Below are 14619 nucleotides of genomic sequence, written 5' to 3'. Positions count from 1 at the left end.
TGTTCTTTTTATAGTCCCGGTTGAGTGCAACCGAGCGTGATCTGGCCACAGAGAGGGCCAGCTAGCGTTTAGCTAAAGGGTACTGTAGCATTCCAGTTAGCTGTAATCACTGCACTTCCCTGCTAGAGTTAGAGTGCTAATCTAATGTACACTGACCCCTCGGAGGGAAACTTATCTAATGCAGTGCTCCAACATGCTGCAAACTAAGGTTGCAGCATGTGGCTTCAAGCCTGGGAGCCGAGCGCTGGCCATCCGCCCGGCAGCACAGCAGGAAAGGACAGAGAAATAGAGGGATGGCAGCTCGGGCTGTTACTACAGAAAGAAAAATCAGGGGATTAGGCCTCCATTTGGCAGACAAGTCATTTCTGCCAGGGGAAATTGAGGAAGAAAAAGGAAAAGGGAGGATGAGGTCGAGCAGAGGTGAAGAGGTGTATGATGGAGGGTGAGGAGGTGGGGTTGAGCAGACTAACACAACAGGGCTGTGTGAAAGAATCGAGCTGCAATAGGGTGTTGTAGGAGTGGTTGGAGGAGAGACGGAGATGGATGAGGATTGTGGACTTGGCAGGGCTGTGTGGTAAGCAGAAGGCTGGTAGCCCAGGGAATAGACTCCTGTCCATCTGTTAGCCAGCCCATCATCCCTGCACACACAGCCCCAATCTAAAGCACATTACCACATAAAACACACCTCGAGGGCGAGCCTCACACTGTGTGTGGCCTTACGTGCCTGTTCCTGTTTGTGCAAACTTTTCTCTGACTGAGTTCTCTGTTCCATGACGTTTGTGTCCCCTGTGTGGAAATAAGATCAGCTGTCTTTGAGTGTTCATAATCCACAGGATAAAACCCACAGAAGGGTTTCAGATATACAGTTTATGCTGAGTGATACGATGAAGACTGATCAGGCAACATGAACAACTTGGACAATAGATTTTGGCAAACAGTGCTCCTCTTATGTTAATTTCATGAAATCACGGAGGCTAATATTTTTAAAGATTTTGACTAACATAATGATATGCTATGAATATGCTTTCTAATTTTGGCTAGAAATGAATAATTATTTACTCTTGTTCAAGTTTCAAAACCTGCATACCCAAATTATCGCTGTAAGAGTTAGCACTGATACTTTAACAGTGTCAATATGGGTCCACACCACAGAGTGTTGATTTGACTGTTTTGGAGGGTTGGTACTTAACACTAATAGGGCAGAGCATATTCGCATCAAACTCAGTGATGGAGAACGTAAATGGTCCCTAAAATATTCAGCAAAAATATCTCAGTCGCCCCCTTGTGGCTGGCTACTGTATAGGGGCCGATGTCACGTTTAGAGTTTTAAAATGGCATCAATTTGAGATATTTTTAAACTTTGTTAATCCACCAAAATCTCTTCATTTTAGTTCATTTGAAAGTCTGGCCCCCAAAGCGTCCATCAAGGAAAGAGCTGACCCTTGTACAAATGTACTTGATAACCCCTGTGCTAGGAGGTAGGGATAAGATTTAACTTATAACGTGTCTACGCTGAAAGTTTATCAGCTGGTGAAACATTAAAAATGTTAGTTGAACATATACTAGTATTCCTACACAGCAAAGTCAGGTCACTGGAATAAACTCTGTGTGAGTTAAAATCAACTCAATCTGAGTGTACATGTGAGACCATCAAACAAACTCTAGAGCCGAGTTAAAGTAACTCTTTTCTGGGAGTTGAATTTTAACTCTTATCAGGAGTTAAAAGAAACTTTTATGGGAGTTAAAATACTACTCGCATTAAGAGTAAAATTAACTCCCATCTTGAGTTATATGAACTCTTTTCCAGTGTTTGTGGTTAATACTTCAGTGTTATATATTTTCTTGTATAGAGGTTACATTTCAGACCACTTTAAACACCACCAGATAAAAATCTACCATGCCTTTAAAATCGACCAATTCTCATAGGTCATCGTGGCTAAGCTGTCATGCTCTCATCAGAATAGAGCAAAGTGACAGGCAGCTTATTGTTCTTTGAATTGGACTGTCCCTTGCCAGGTGTGGGAAGTGTATAACTTTAGTGGACTGTGTCACTCATGGTGTAGATGTGTCTAACATCAAATCAACAATAATTCACCAGAAACAAGAGCAAATGAAACACATCAGTAGTAACTGTACAACAGGCAACATCTAAACACATCTAAACACATATAAATACATATAAATACATCTTAAAACATCTAAAATGCATCTAAACACCCAATGCATGATGGGAAAACTCTGCTCCCCAGATTTGAAGTGGCAGTAGAGGCGTGGCAACAAAGCTGTTGGGAAAGAACTCAGGAACAGAGTTGATTCTCTGCTCTCAGCACCGTGTGAATGAACTACTTTTTCTAACACTGCTCAGGACCATCACTAAACACTAGCTGGAGTCTAAGTGCGTAAATGTACTCTGAAAATCTAACTCTTTCACTCTTTTTGTTTAACTCCCAATTTTTTCACTCTAAATTTGTCAGCAGGATTAAAAAAATTTAATGTTGAGTTCTACGTTTTAACATTTGCGTCTTGTATAAAGTAATATCACATGAGAGGGAGTGCTGTTGTGCTGAATATCAACTGTGCTGTGATTTGGTTGACAGCAGTGGCAAACAAAAATAGCTATGTTTAAGCAACCAGAAGTGGATGCCTTTATAGAAAATGCTTCTGAATATTAAAGTCCAATAAGTTGATACCTAATAACTTCATCGCTGAACTTGAAGCAAAACAATGCGTCATTGTGAAAAAAAAATCCCTAATAAATGAGAAGAAAGTGAATTGTTTTTAAAAGCAAAATTAATTGTCTGTTTTCACAATAACAGACTCTGACTGCTGTTTACTTGCCCTCTAGCCACTCAAGCAACAAAGTTGGAAGTGCTGTGATTAGATGTTTTATTTCCAAGAGGCTTTCCGGGAGTCATAGTTAACTTCTTTAATTAAACGTTTTACTTTTATTTTATGCCTCAGACTTTATGTCAGCAAAGTAAAATATCGTCCAAAGCAGCTGTGAATCTTTCTCACTGATGATTTTTACACCCATCTATTACTTGGAATTGCTCTAAATGACATTCATCAAACACATAAGAAGAAAATAAAAAGACATCTACTTCACAAGTCTATTCTAGATAAAATCCAGCTCTGAACGTTTGACTTTGAGCTCTGAAACATCCCAGGAGTCGTCTATATGCTGAGCTGTCTGATAGCTCCTGTTATCTAGGAACGCTGTTAAGTGCATAGAAATCTGTGTTTGGGTCAGTGTCTTTATGAGACATGCTTCAGTGGAGATAAGGTCTGAGCACTGAGGCTTTCTGACCTGCCCCCCACCTTCTTAAAACTCACCCCCCTCCGATGTGTTTCATCACATCGTTTTGTGTAATGTCTGACCGACACTAATAGCAGCGTGGTTCACTGTCAGGGGCCTGTGGTTGGCCACAGGAAATGGGCTGCTGCTTGTGTAGGCTGCCTAATGGATGGAGATGTGGTAGGTTATGGACGGGGAGATCATTCTTTTTGTGCCTTCAAAATCACCCTCCCCTGTCTCATAACCTCTCCGCCCCTCTCTCTCCTGACTATATCTTTCTGTCTTTGGCTCACAGCGATGTCCGTTTCTAATTTCTCATCTCTTGTTTTATTCATTCTTTCATTTTCTCTGCCATCTATTCTGCCTGACTCTCACTGTCTCACTTTCCTCTCCCTTTGTATTTTATACTGGCTTCCTGCGCCTGCTCCACCCCCCAACCTCACCCTCACCCCCTTAGAACCAACCCCATCCCCTTTCCACCCGAGCTGCTCTCTTCTGTGGACACTGCAGTTGTGTTCTGCCTTAAGGAGATGTGAATATCTGCAGTTCTGCATGTTTGAAGACCTCTGGTGGATGAAGGATTCTCATCACTGCAGCTGTATAGATAAATTTATATGGTTGTGTTTGTGTGAGCATGCATGCACAACCTTAATGATTATCTTTGTCTTTGAGTGCATGCACGGAGTTCTTTGTTTACAAGCGTGCATGTGCATATATCTGTGCGGCTGGTATGTGCAGAGTAATCCTGATTATACCCACCTCCCAGTGTCCCATTTTAGGAGAAAAAGGGAGGAGAGTGATGAAGGAGGGAAGAGGGTGATGGAGAGAGGCAGAGAGGGAGGAGAGGAGAGCTAGGAGGAGGAGGAGAGATGTTCTGCCACCACGGCAAACACCCTTCAAATGAACAACAGAGTCAGATCAGTGATTCCCCCCGGGCGTCTGCTGCATTGGCAGGCCGGCGGCTCGAGCAGCGTTTCGGTCTGGAAACAACTGAGAGTATCAACTCAGCCTGCAAGAGGATTACTCTCCTGGAGAGGAGAACAGGCTCTTTCATCATATATATCCCCTCATCTTCACTGTTTTTTTATTCTCTTCTTTTATGCCTGTTTCCTGCAGCCTATTCTTCATGTGTTTAATAGAGTTTTGTGAGAGAGAGCAGGAGAGGGTCTTAGGACGGCAGGGACACACCTGGGACTTTTTTTTTTTTTTTTTTTTGGTGGGATTGATCTACGATGCAAAATGTGATTCTGCATTGTATTGTGATGTATTATCATAAAGGGCCATTAGCATTTAAAGTGCTCCCCTTGCAGCCCTCCTGCAGTCTATAGGAGTCAAAGCATTACAGCCTCTGAGGAGCGCTGGCAGATTAATCCTGAATCAGGCTCCCTGAGATCACGCTTTTATTCAGGCCTCTCTCATGCACATGGCCGTTCCCTGTTGAAATGAACTGAAAGATGAATAGACAACCTGTTCCTTAACCAGGACGAATGATAATTTGCTCTGTGTGTTTGGGTGACTGAGAGAGAAACACAAAGGCAGGCCAGGAAAGAGGAAAAACCTGGATCCATGTTTGTTTGTTTGCATCAAATGCATTTTATGTTTTACTTTGAGAGCGTGTCTGTGGTTGTTTGTGTGTCTCTGTCCTTGTGTCCATGTGGGTGTGTGTTTGTGTGCACACGGATGCATGAATTGCATATTTGCCCAGATTCGGTTGGCTCCGCCGCCTGGTTTTTGGGCACGGGGCCTGATTGCCCTTCTGCAAACATAACCAGGCCAAATTTACGCTCTCACCCTCTTCATGCAGACAAACACACACAGAGAGATACATACACACAAACACAAAGCCTCGGGGAACAATGCTGGTCGCTCCTTGCCAATGTTCCCCCTAACGCTGTTGACACACACACTCTGTTTATACACACACGCCTCATTTTTCCATAGGCTGTCTTATCAATTTAAACAGGAGATGAAAAATAAGCGGTACTTTTGCGCAGCAGTGTTTGTGTTTGATAAATGATTCATTTGGTGAAAAGTGTGATCAAGGCCATGCCCGCAGTATCTATTTCAAGCAGCGGCTGACTCATCCAGGAGCCTGGCTGAATACCTGTAGCTCCAATTCTCCTCTCCAGTGAACTGTACTCCAGTGTCCACTACCACTGTCTGCTACTTTATCTGCACAATAGATGCTGCAATGTGCCTTTCCTCTTTACTATTAACACCATTACTGCCTAACTCTTATCCAGCTTGCATCTCTTTTACACTTTAAGGCTACCTACCTGTCGTATTTTGATGTGTAACAGCTCCAACACAGCTTAAATTTACTGCAAAAACCCACATCTGACCACTAATTTAGAGTTTAAAATATCTCTACTTCTATTTAAAGCCATATTTGCCTGAAAAGTCTTGAACAAGATCCACTCCATTCGATAATTGAGATCGTACATCTCCAGACACTCAACAAATTAAATTAGCTTGACCCATGGCAGATATTTGTAGAAGCAATCCAGGCCTTGTTTTTTGGTTTTATGTCTGAAAATATGATTTCATGTGGACTGCCTTCTGGTTCATATGTGATCTGTAATGACATCATTTTGACTATAATTAAGACAAATACTGAGATTTGGGTTTTTGCAGTGTAGAGCTCGTAGACTATAAACTTTGTAAACAAGGACATCAAGTCAATTAAAATGCAATAAATAAAAGAAAAACATAGAAATGATAATAGGCCTACTGGGTTCAACAAGGGGGTGTATGCTGTGTGTTAGAGAAAATTACTCATCTCTTTTTTTCTCTATTATTCTTGGTCTTTTTCTGTTGAAAGCACAGATTTAGAGTGACCATAAATGTGTTTAGCCAAAGTGGGGATGATGTGTACTAGAGTTGTAACAAATTCCGTATCATGATAATTATGACCTAAAATGTCACATTTATCAGTTTTATTATGGTGTTGTTTTGATTTGATTTGCTATGGAAACTTGAAAAAAAATGTATTTAAAGGTGCACAAAAGTGTGTGGAAACCAGTAGGGCAATAACAGTGGTCACAGCAGCTACAGCGGTGGCGATACAGTACGGCAGCTCACCCCACAGATAACCATGGCGGACTTGGGTGTGACATCGCTGTGCCAAGCTCTACTGATACTTTTCTGTTGTTTGGCTGAAAGTCAAATAACAACCTGCTTTAACTTAAGTGGTACAGATTTTGAGTTGAAAAGTCAAAAAGGTCATGATTCTATCCATTATGACTATTTTATACTTCAAAAAAAGCAAAAAAAAAAAAAAAAAAATTCTCACAAGTGGTTTTAGTAAATTGTCGGATTAAAAAAAATGAATGTATGTTTTTAAAGTAACATGTAAACACATCATGACATTTTATACACATTCATCTACAAATGTGTAATCCTACTGTCCTTGAATGCACCACATTAACCGTTGGTCATCGTTAAGTGAGCCAATTAATGTGTATTGCTGATTTCAATGCAGATTTCAACACTGGATAAATATTTTTATCTAATAGGAGCTGCTCCAAAATATGGAAGTGCTTCTCATTGACTTTTTAAGCAGTAAAGGAGCAGCTAAAATGACAGCCAATGAGAGTATGCTACTGTTTTTAGTCTAAGTTTGTTTGGAGTTTTTTTTCGTCGTCAGTTGAAGGTAGGCTACAGCATTTTGGTTTAATTTGATTGACAATACTGATGTGTTTTAAGCTTATGAATTGATTAGCCTATAGCTAACACAGCATGCCGTCTGGATGTGTTTTACTGTGATTCAAAAGCGCTGTTATGCTAACAGTTACCATAATGGTTAAAATGTAATCGGTACAAAAACCAAGGGGAAATTATTATTTTTTTAATCATGGTTATTGGATATAAGACCGGTGACCGTTTCATCTCCGCCGTGTACCAAACACTGTCATGGTTTGGAGTCAATATGAGACCAGTGCGACAAGCACTGTAGCTTTCTCATCACATAAGCCTGAGACAGAGTTTTCCTTTGTCCAAAGCATAAATGTTTATTTTTCTGTAGAGACAGCCAAACTTTCTCCTGAGTCAGTGCATTGTAATTTATATGATGTGGCACAATAGTAGAGAAGACGGCTCACTAATGTGTACAGGAAGTCAGGTTAAAACTAATAAATTTGGTTTAAAAATAGCAGTGATGCAGGATAAAGATCTGATTGCTCTTCAGTAAAATAGTGCTGATCCAGTCTTAAAATGTTAGAATCTGCTGTTTCAGACTTCTCTAAATATTTAATCTCATAAACAAGCCCTTTGGAGATGTCATCTCGGGTACACAGACATGTGACGGGTATATTTAGGATTTGGTTTGAATTTATACAGTAAACTTTTTCAGATTACTGTACAAGCAAAATGCCTTCATAAGCCTGCTGCATCTTTACATAACTGAAGACTGCTGCTTTATGCTTATATAAACATTAAGTTTAGGACAAGCTTGTTTCCAAGAATTTATTTGTATCTTATGTTGTTTTTCCCATTCAGCAGTACCTAAAAATATATCCATTTATCCATCTCTCCCTTTTTCTCAAATCCCTCTCTAAAGAATCACTCTTAGGTCCACCTACACTTTATATTTGCAGCATTGATAAAGACCTGACTGGAATACAGATCCAGACCCCAACAACACACACACACTTCTCTGCACACGCCCCCAGCCCGCTGCAGTGGCGTGCTCTAATTAACAGCCGGGGAGTCCATGTAGTGGTAGCCGGCGGGATGATAAAAAGACCATCTGAACCCTCTCAGGAGAGGGGAGGGGTTGGGGGAGGGCAGGGGGAGCAGATGTAGGCCCAGCATATCCTCCTCCTCAGGGGAGCTGGCCTCCTGACCTCCCTATCGATCTACCGGCCCCCCCTCTTCTTTCTCTTCCTCCGTGTTTTGTCAATGGACATACTGCTGCCCTCCATTCAGATGGATCATTAGCATTGATCAGTCGGGACAGTCGAGGAAACGGGGGAGTGTGGAGAGCTGAGAGGGGGGCTTAGTGTGGCGTCCTTCCCGGGTTAGGGTCTTGTTGGCTCGTAGAGAAAATTGAGTCTTAATCATGGGACCCCCCTGAAAATGAGATGGTACATCTCAGGGGGTTTACCCTAGTAAATAAATAATCAGATCCCCACCTGAGCTCAAGAATCAGAAATGCCTCTGGTACTGCCTAAATGTGGGGTCACATATTTGAGAAAACACCGGCCTGTACAAGGATCTGATGCGTTATTTATAAGCCTTGATTAAAATCAACTTGTTTCACTGGAGGTCATGTCTTTTCGGCTGCTCTTATACAGTAGCCAGCACAGTAATACTATCATGGATGCTATATGGCTTCCACTGGCAGTAATTACTGTGCAGAGCAGTGAAGCCCCTCCATACTGCTTCAATCTTCATTTCTTTCTTTTATGTAATCAAAATGATACAAAAATTTTATGTTTTGATAGCCATTTGAAAATTGGTTAACAAGACAAACTTGAACAAACTGACCAAGTTTTACCCTGCTTTCAACCAAATTCCATCATAAACATTGAGCTTTGTGCTCACTGGGACTAGTAAGCATTTCTCCTTCGGTTGTTGTTCATGCCTGTTTTGACGGGACCCCACTCATTGGCAGAGGTCTCCTCTGCACCAAAAACAAATAGACCCGCGAATTAAAAGCAGTGAAAACGCTGAATAAAACAGTTACACAATTAAAATCAGAGTTTCTCCAACCCTCTTTAGCAGACACAAATGAGAGGGATGTGTTAAACAAATCCTCTCCCTTCAAAACTGTTATTTATCCCCACATTTGTTGACTGACTGATTGATTTCTCAAGTCTCTGTCATTCATTTTCCGAGCCAGAAACAAAAAAAGTGAGAGTTCCCCTATCATATCAAATACAGAGTTATGATATGCAGAGGGAAAATAAAACAACATTGATGTGCTAATATATAGTTGCTCTGACTTGTGTAATGTTATGTAAAAAGTAATTATGGTACTTTAAACCAGTGGCTCCCAAAGAGGGAGTTGGGTCCCCACAAAAAAAAACATGTCAAAATTTAAGATGATGTCAGATGGTATGATTGACTCATTATTGTAAATATATGCATTAAATGATTTCAATTTTAACAAAACCACAGTCAAAGTGATATTTGATAGGAAAGTAATATATTAAAAAAATCCTTAAAATGTAAACCTGCACTTGATGCTTTCTACAACATCATATGCTTAAGCTATCTCCAGGGACAGTGGGGGTCCCCAGTCACTGGCCCTGCCATTTTTGGGGGTCACAGGCTAAAACCTTTGGGAACTTGTGGTCCATACAGACTTTCCTGCCAGTTTGAGTCAAGGGATATCGTTGGAAAGAGGTAAAAGTCGCACTAAATTGCAGTAAACATTTATGGTGTACGCCCTGTGGGCCCACCACCTATGGGGCTGGTAGGGGTAGGGTACTTTGTAGGCTGGGGAGCCAGCAGAGGTGGGGGCCCAGGCACTCTGACCCCCAACATCAGAGACTTACTTTGGGGACATGGAACGCCAGAAGCAGCTGACAGGTATCGGGCGGCTTGGAGGGCCGCAGCTTCAACAGTTGTGGAAGCGAAAACCCGAGTGTGGGAGGAGTTAGGGGAGGCTGTGGAGAAGGACTTTGTTGGCCCTAAGGTTGTTCTGGCAAACCATCCAACAACTCAGGAGGGAAAAGCAGGGCTTGGCTCAGGCTGTGATTAGCAGGAGTAGGACTCCTGGGGAAACATACAGGGGAAGACTCATCTTTATCCTGGTCCGAAGTTGCTGAGGTGGTCAAAAAGCTCCTTGGATGTCAAGACACAGCCAGAGACAGGAGGGTTTTCGGTTGGTTGACCTCAGAATTCCATCTCTGCTTTTTGTAGATGATGTGGTTCTGTTGGCCTCTTCAGCCGGGGACCTCCAGCAGGCACTGGGGTGGCTTGTTGCTGACTGTGAAGCAGTCGGGACGAGGGTCAGCACCTCCAAGTCCGAGGCCATGGTTCTCAGCCCCCCCTCCCCACTCTCTGAGTGGGGAGAGTGTCTGCCCCAAGTGAAGGAGTTCAAGTACCTCAGGGTCTTGTTCACAACTGAGGGTAGGAGGGACCGTAAGATCGACAGGCGGGTTGGTGCAGCATCTGTAATATTACAGATGTTGTACCACACCGTCTTGTTGAAGAGGGAGCTGAGCCAGAAGGCAAAACTTGACATTTATTGGTCGATCTTTGTCCCAACCCTAGCCTATGGTCATAAACTCTGGGTAATGGCCAAAAGATCGAGATCTTAGGTTCAAGCGGTAGAAATGAGGTTCCTCAGGATCTGTCTCATTGTATTGTATTGTATCGTTTCCTATCCTATCCTTTCCTTTACTATCTTATCCTATCCTGCTTAGGGATGGGAATCCAGAACCCGTTCCAGTTGGACCAGTTCTAATTGGTTTAATCCATCAACGTCATTTGCATTTAATCACTGAAGGTGGCACACATCTTGTTTAGCGTTTGGAGAGAAAAAGATTCAGTAAAATTGGTGTTAACAGTGAAACCTATGTAGTCTACTTTTTAAAAAAAGAAAATTAGCAGGAAAGAATCTGTGAGGGTATGGTTAAAAAATTGAATTGATTAGAAGAATAATGGCATCTATATCAATAGAATCTCATCAATTCCCATCCCTAATCCTATCCTGTCCTATGAGTTATTCTGCATTTCCCATCCTTAGTATAAATCTGTTTAATTTTAAGACTCCCACTCTTTTTTTTCAATGATTTGTTGATTCGTGTATCAGAGGAACTACTAACCTAGAAAATGTTGGTATTGGAATATCTCCATCTCTAACCACATCGTGTTCAGACTCATCAACAGGCTCTCCTCAAAGCCTCAATCCACTCTCTCACCTTTTGCAGCATTTCTTCTCTCCTTCCTCCTCTCTGCTCTGCCATCAGCAGCAGCTTGACATTCCTATCTGACGGTGTGTCTCTCCAAAGCTGATGACTGTGGAAGGAGAGAGTGCAGCGAGAAAGAGGGCGATAGATCGTATCTCCACTCAGCCTCTCATCCCCACAGCGGAGTGTGTGGAAACAGATGGTACGGGTCTGTCATGTGGTTAGGTAGCAGGGGGCCCGGAGGAGGAGGAGGAGGAAAGGAACAGAGGAAAAAAAACCACAGAGACATGTTGACGTGGCGGAGGTCTGCGTCCTGGACTGGGTTTGCCTCCAGATTTGCTAGAGATGCCCTCCTCAAGGTACAGGCAAACTTTTAGGGTGTTTTGTTGTGCTTGACAATCAAGAGGCTGTGGCGAGTTTGATTTATTAGCTGGGTAAATTACTGTCTTGGTAATTGCTTTGCTGCTGTAGGAAGGTGGAATATATAATTATAGTCCCAGGTATGGGGGAGGTGTGTGTGTGTGTGAGAGCGAGAGAGAGAGAGAGAGATAGAGTGGTTAAAGGGTAAGGCGAGGAGGAAGCAGGAAGGCTGATGGATGCTTGATTACGTGTCTCGCCATCTGGACTGTTGTCACCAAGATGCTTAATCCCATTCAGCAGAGAAAGTGAGTGTTAATGCGCTTGCGTGTGTGCATGTCTATGCGAGAAATAGAAAGCAACTGCTTTGCGCACACCTTCACTTTTCAGGATATGTGTGGATGTGTCCCTGTGCATTATTCCACACTTTGCATAAATCTGCAAGATGCTAATCAGAACATGAGTATAGAAGCAAATATACACACTTCTCTGCCCCCCCTCCTGCTGTAATCAGACATATCCAGACGCATGCAGACACATCCCAGATCGGCCTCTTTAATCGTGGCTACATTTTAACAATTACTGCTAACAAGTCCTTATTACCCCCAGTGCCCTGCCCCTCCTCTTGATCCCAGCTTCTAATTGCTGCTGCTGTTTCTGAGCAGCTCTCTGCATAGTTATTAGACAAGAAACACACAACATCACGGGAAACCTCACAGCTCACCACCACTGCCACCAAACACCTGTGTTTCTAGGTGAGTTTGTGTGGCTGTGTGTTCGTGTGTCACCACTTAAGTCCCTCCTGCCGACTGGGCGGTATGTTTATCCTCCTGTAGAAATGGCCTGTCACACTCGCATTAAAACCTAGCTGTGTTGCTGCCAGCCTACAAGATCACCTAATGACTAGCTAGCTGTAGGAAGGAAAATGCCACTTTGATGAGGAAGGATATTGCGGCCCGGCTGTCCTCGCCTGCTGCAGCAGCTCTACTTTCAAAGGCCTGCAGATGCTAAAGAAGGGGGGGGGGGGGGTGACAGTGGCTCTCACATCACTGTGTCAGTGAGCAAAGATTCAGTGTGCGGCAGGGCTGAGTCTGTCTCTGTTCTGGCAGATAAACCAGCCATTTGTGTTCACATGAGCTGAAAATCAGATGGCATCAAAATAAGGAGTACACACATTTGATAAATGCTGTTCCAGGGATTTTGTGCCAGAATAAGGGATAAACAATCTAAGCACTTTTTCTGACCTCCTGAACCCAGCAACAACACTCTCTTTATAGGTGTATAATTACCTGTTCAACCCAGGCAAGCCTAATGTTTTTTTGATGGAAGCCAAGTTAAGACTAACTTAAAGCCATGAGGTGTTTTTCTTTGTCAATAAAATAGACCCATACTATACACCGTGCTCCAAATTATTATGCTAATGATATTTTTCACTTATTTTCCTAAATTTTAATGCAAATGACAGTCAGAATTTTCTTTCAAGTCATCAGCCGTTAGAGCATAATTCAAATGTTTTTGAACAAACTTCAAAATCATAACCATTATTTTTTTTAAATGAAAACCTCAAAATGCACTGTTCCACATTATTATGCACAACAAAGTTTTAAAAGATTTTTTGGTTGTGAAGAACTGAAAATGGTCATTCATTGAATTTGCAGCATTAGGAGGTCATATTTACTGAAATCAAAAGCTATTTCAATCAAAAACATCTTAACTGGCCAAGTTACATGTTGACCCCTTCTTTGATATCACTTTCACAATTCTTGCATCCATTGAACTTGTGAGTTTTTGGAGAGTTTCTGCTGGAATTTCTTTGCAAGATGTCAGAATATCCTCCCAGAGCTGCTGTTTTGATGTGAACTGCCTCCCATCCTCATAGATCTTTTGCTTGAGGATGCTCCAAAGGTTCTCAGTAGGGTTGAGGTCAGGGGAGGATGGGGGCCACACCATGAGTTTCTCTCCTTTTATGCCCATAGCAGCCAATGACACAGAGGTATTCTTTTCAGCATGAGATGGTGCATTGTCATGCATGAAGATGATTTTGCTACAGAAGGCACGGTTCTTCTTTTTGTACCATGGAAGAAAGTGGTCAGTCAGAAACTCTATATACTTTGTCAAGGTCATTTTCACACCTTCAGGGACCCTAAAGGGGCCTACAAGCTCTCTCCTAATGAAACTGGCCCAGAACATGACTCTGCCACCTCCTTGCTGACATCACAGCCTTGTTGGTACATGGTGGCCATCCACCAACCATCCACTACTCCTCTATCTGGACCATCCAGGGTTGCACGGCACTCATCAGGAAACAAGACTGATGAGCCTTAGTTTCGTAAATGTACGGAGCTATGAATTTCTTCCTGCTTCTCTGACCTTGTTTAACACTACAGCCTGCTGTTTTGAATGATAATGGGCTTACAACAAGCAAGTCATAAGTTAAAACCAGAGGTGGAAAAAGTACAAAACTATTGTACTTTTGTGGGGTGTTATCATTATGGCTCGTTGTGATGTCAAGGAGACCAACAACATGGAGACAAGGAGAACAGATTTGCAACAGACCATCAGATGTCTGTTTTTAGCCAAAGGACTGAATTGGCTCATTCTAAATTTGTGGGTCACTGAATACTCTGATACCCCAAATATGGAGAAAATACTGAAAAAAGTGCAGTTCTCATGATTAGTCCCCTTTAAATGTTAGCTTCAGCTTGAGCTTCAAATTTTAGCATTTTTACAAGTTTAAGTTGGACAGGCATGTTACTGTAAGGTTAGCAGGTTGACCCACAAGCATGCTAAAGCCCGTAGCATGGATCGTATTCTTATCAAGATGATCGAGACTGGTCTTAATTTGAACAAGTATCAAAGACTAATTCCGCTTTCTAAATTCTGATCATTTTTCTTTTTCTCTCCACCCCTCCAGAGGACCTGCTGCCATTTGGCTTCCCCAGTATAGACATGGGTCCCCAGCTGAAGGTGGTGGAGCGGACGAGGACAGCCACCATGCTGTGTGCTGCCAGTGGCATCCCGGACCCTGAGATCTCCTGGTTCAAAGACTTCCTTCCCGTGGAGCCAAGCTTAAGCCAGGGTCGCATCAAACAGCTCCGATCAGGTGGG

General features: G+C 42.5%; 1 protein-coding gene across 19 annotated transcripts in view; it reads left to right on the top strand.

Moving 5' to 3' along the window:
* The window catches only part of LOC121519817 (receptor-type tyrosine-protein phosphatase S-like), a 131112-nt gene that overhangs the window by 42474 nt on the left and 74019 nt on the right, over window positions 1-14619 (top strand). For all 19 annotated transcript variants that reach the window (XM_041802813.1, XM_041802818.1, XM_041802819.1 and 16 more), the window contains exon 5: window positions 14426-14614. In XM_041802813.1, coding sequence (XP_041658747.1) covers window positions 14426-14614 — 189 coding nt within the window. The remainder of the gene's footprint in view (window positions 1-14425; window positions 14615-14619) is intronic.

Source organism: Cheilinus undulatus, linkage group 13 (genome assembly GCF_018320785.1).
Source record: "Cheilinus undulatus linkage group 13, ASM1832078v1, whole genome shotgun sequence".
Classification (NCBI taxonomy): domain Eukaryota; kingdom Metazoa; phylum Chordata; class Actinopteri; order Labriformes; family Labridae; genus Cheilinus; species Cheilinus undulatus.
The sequence above is the reverse complement of the archived record's forward strand: the minus strand, read 5'-3'. Positions and strand labels throughout refer to the sequence as shown.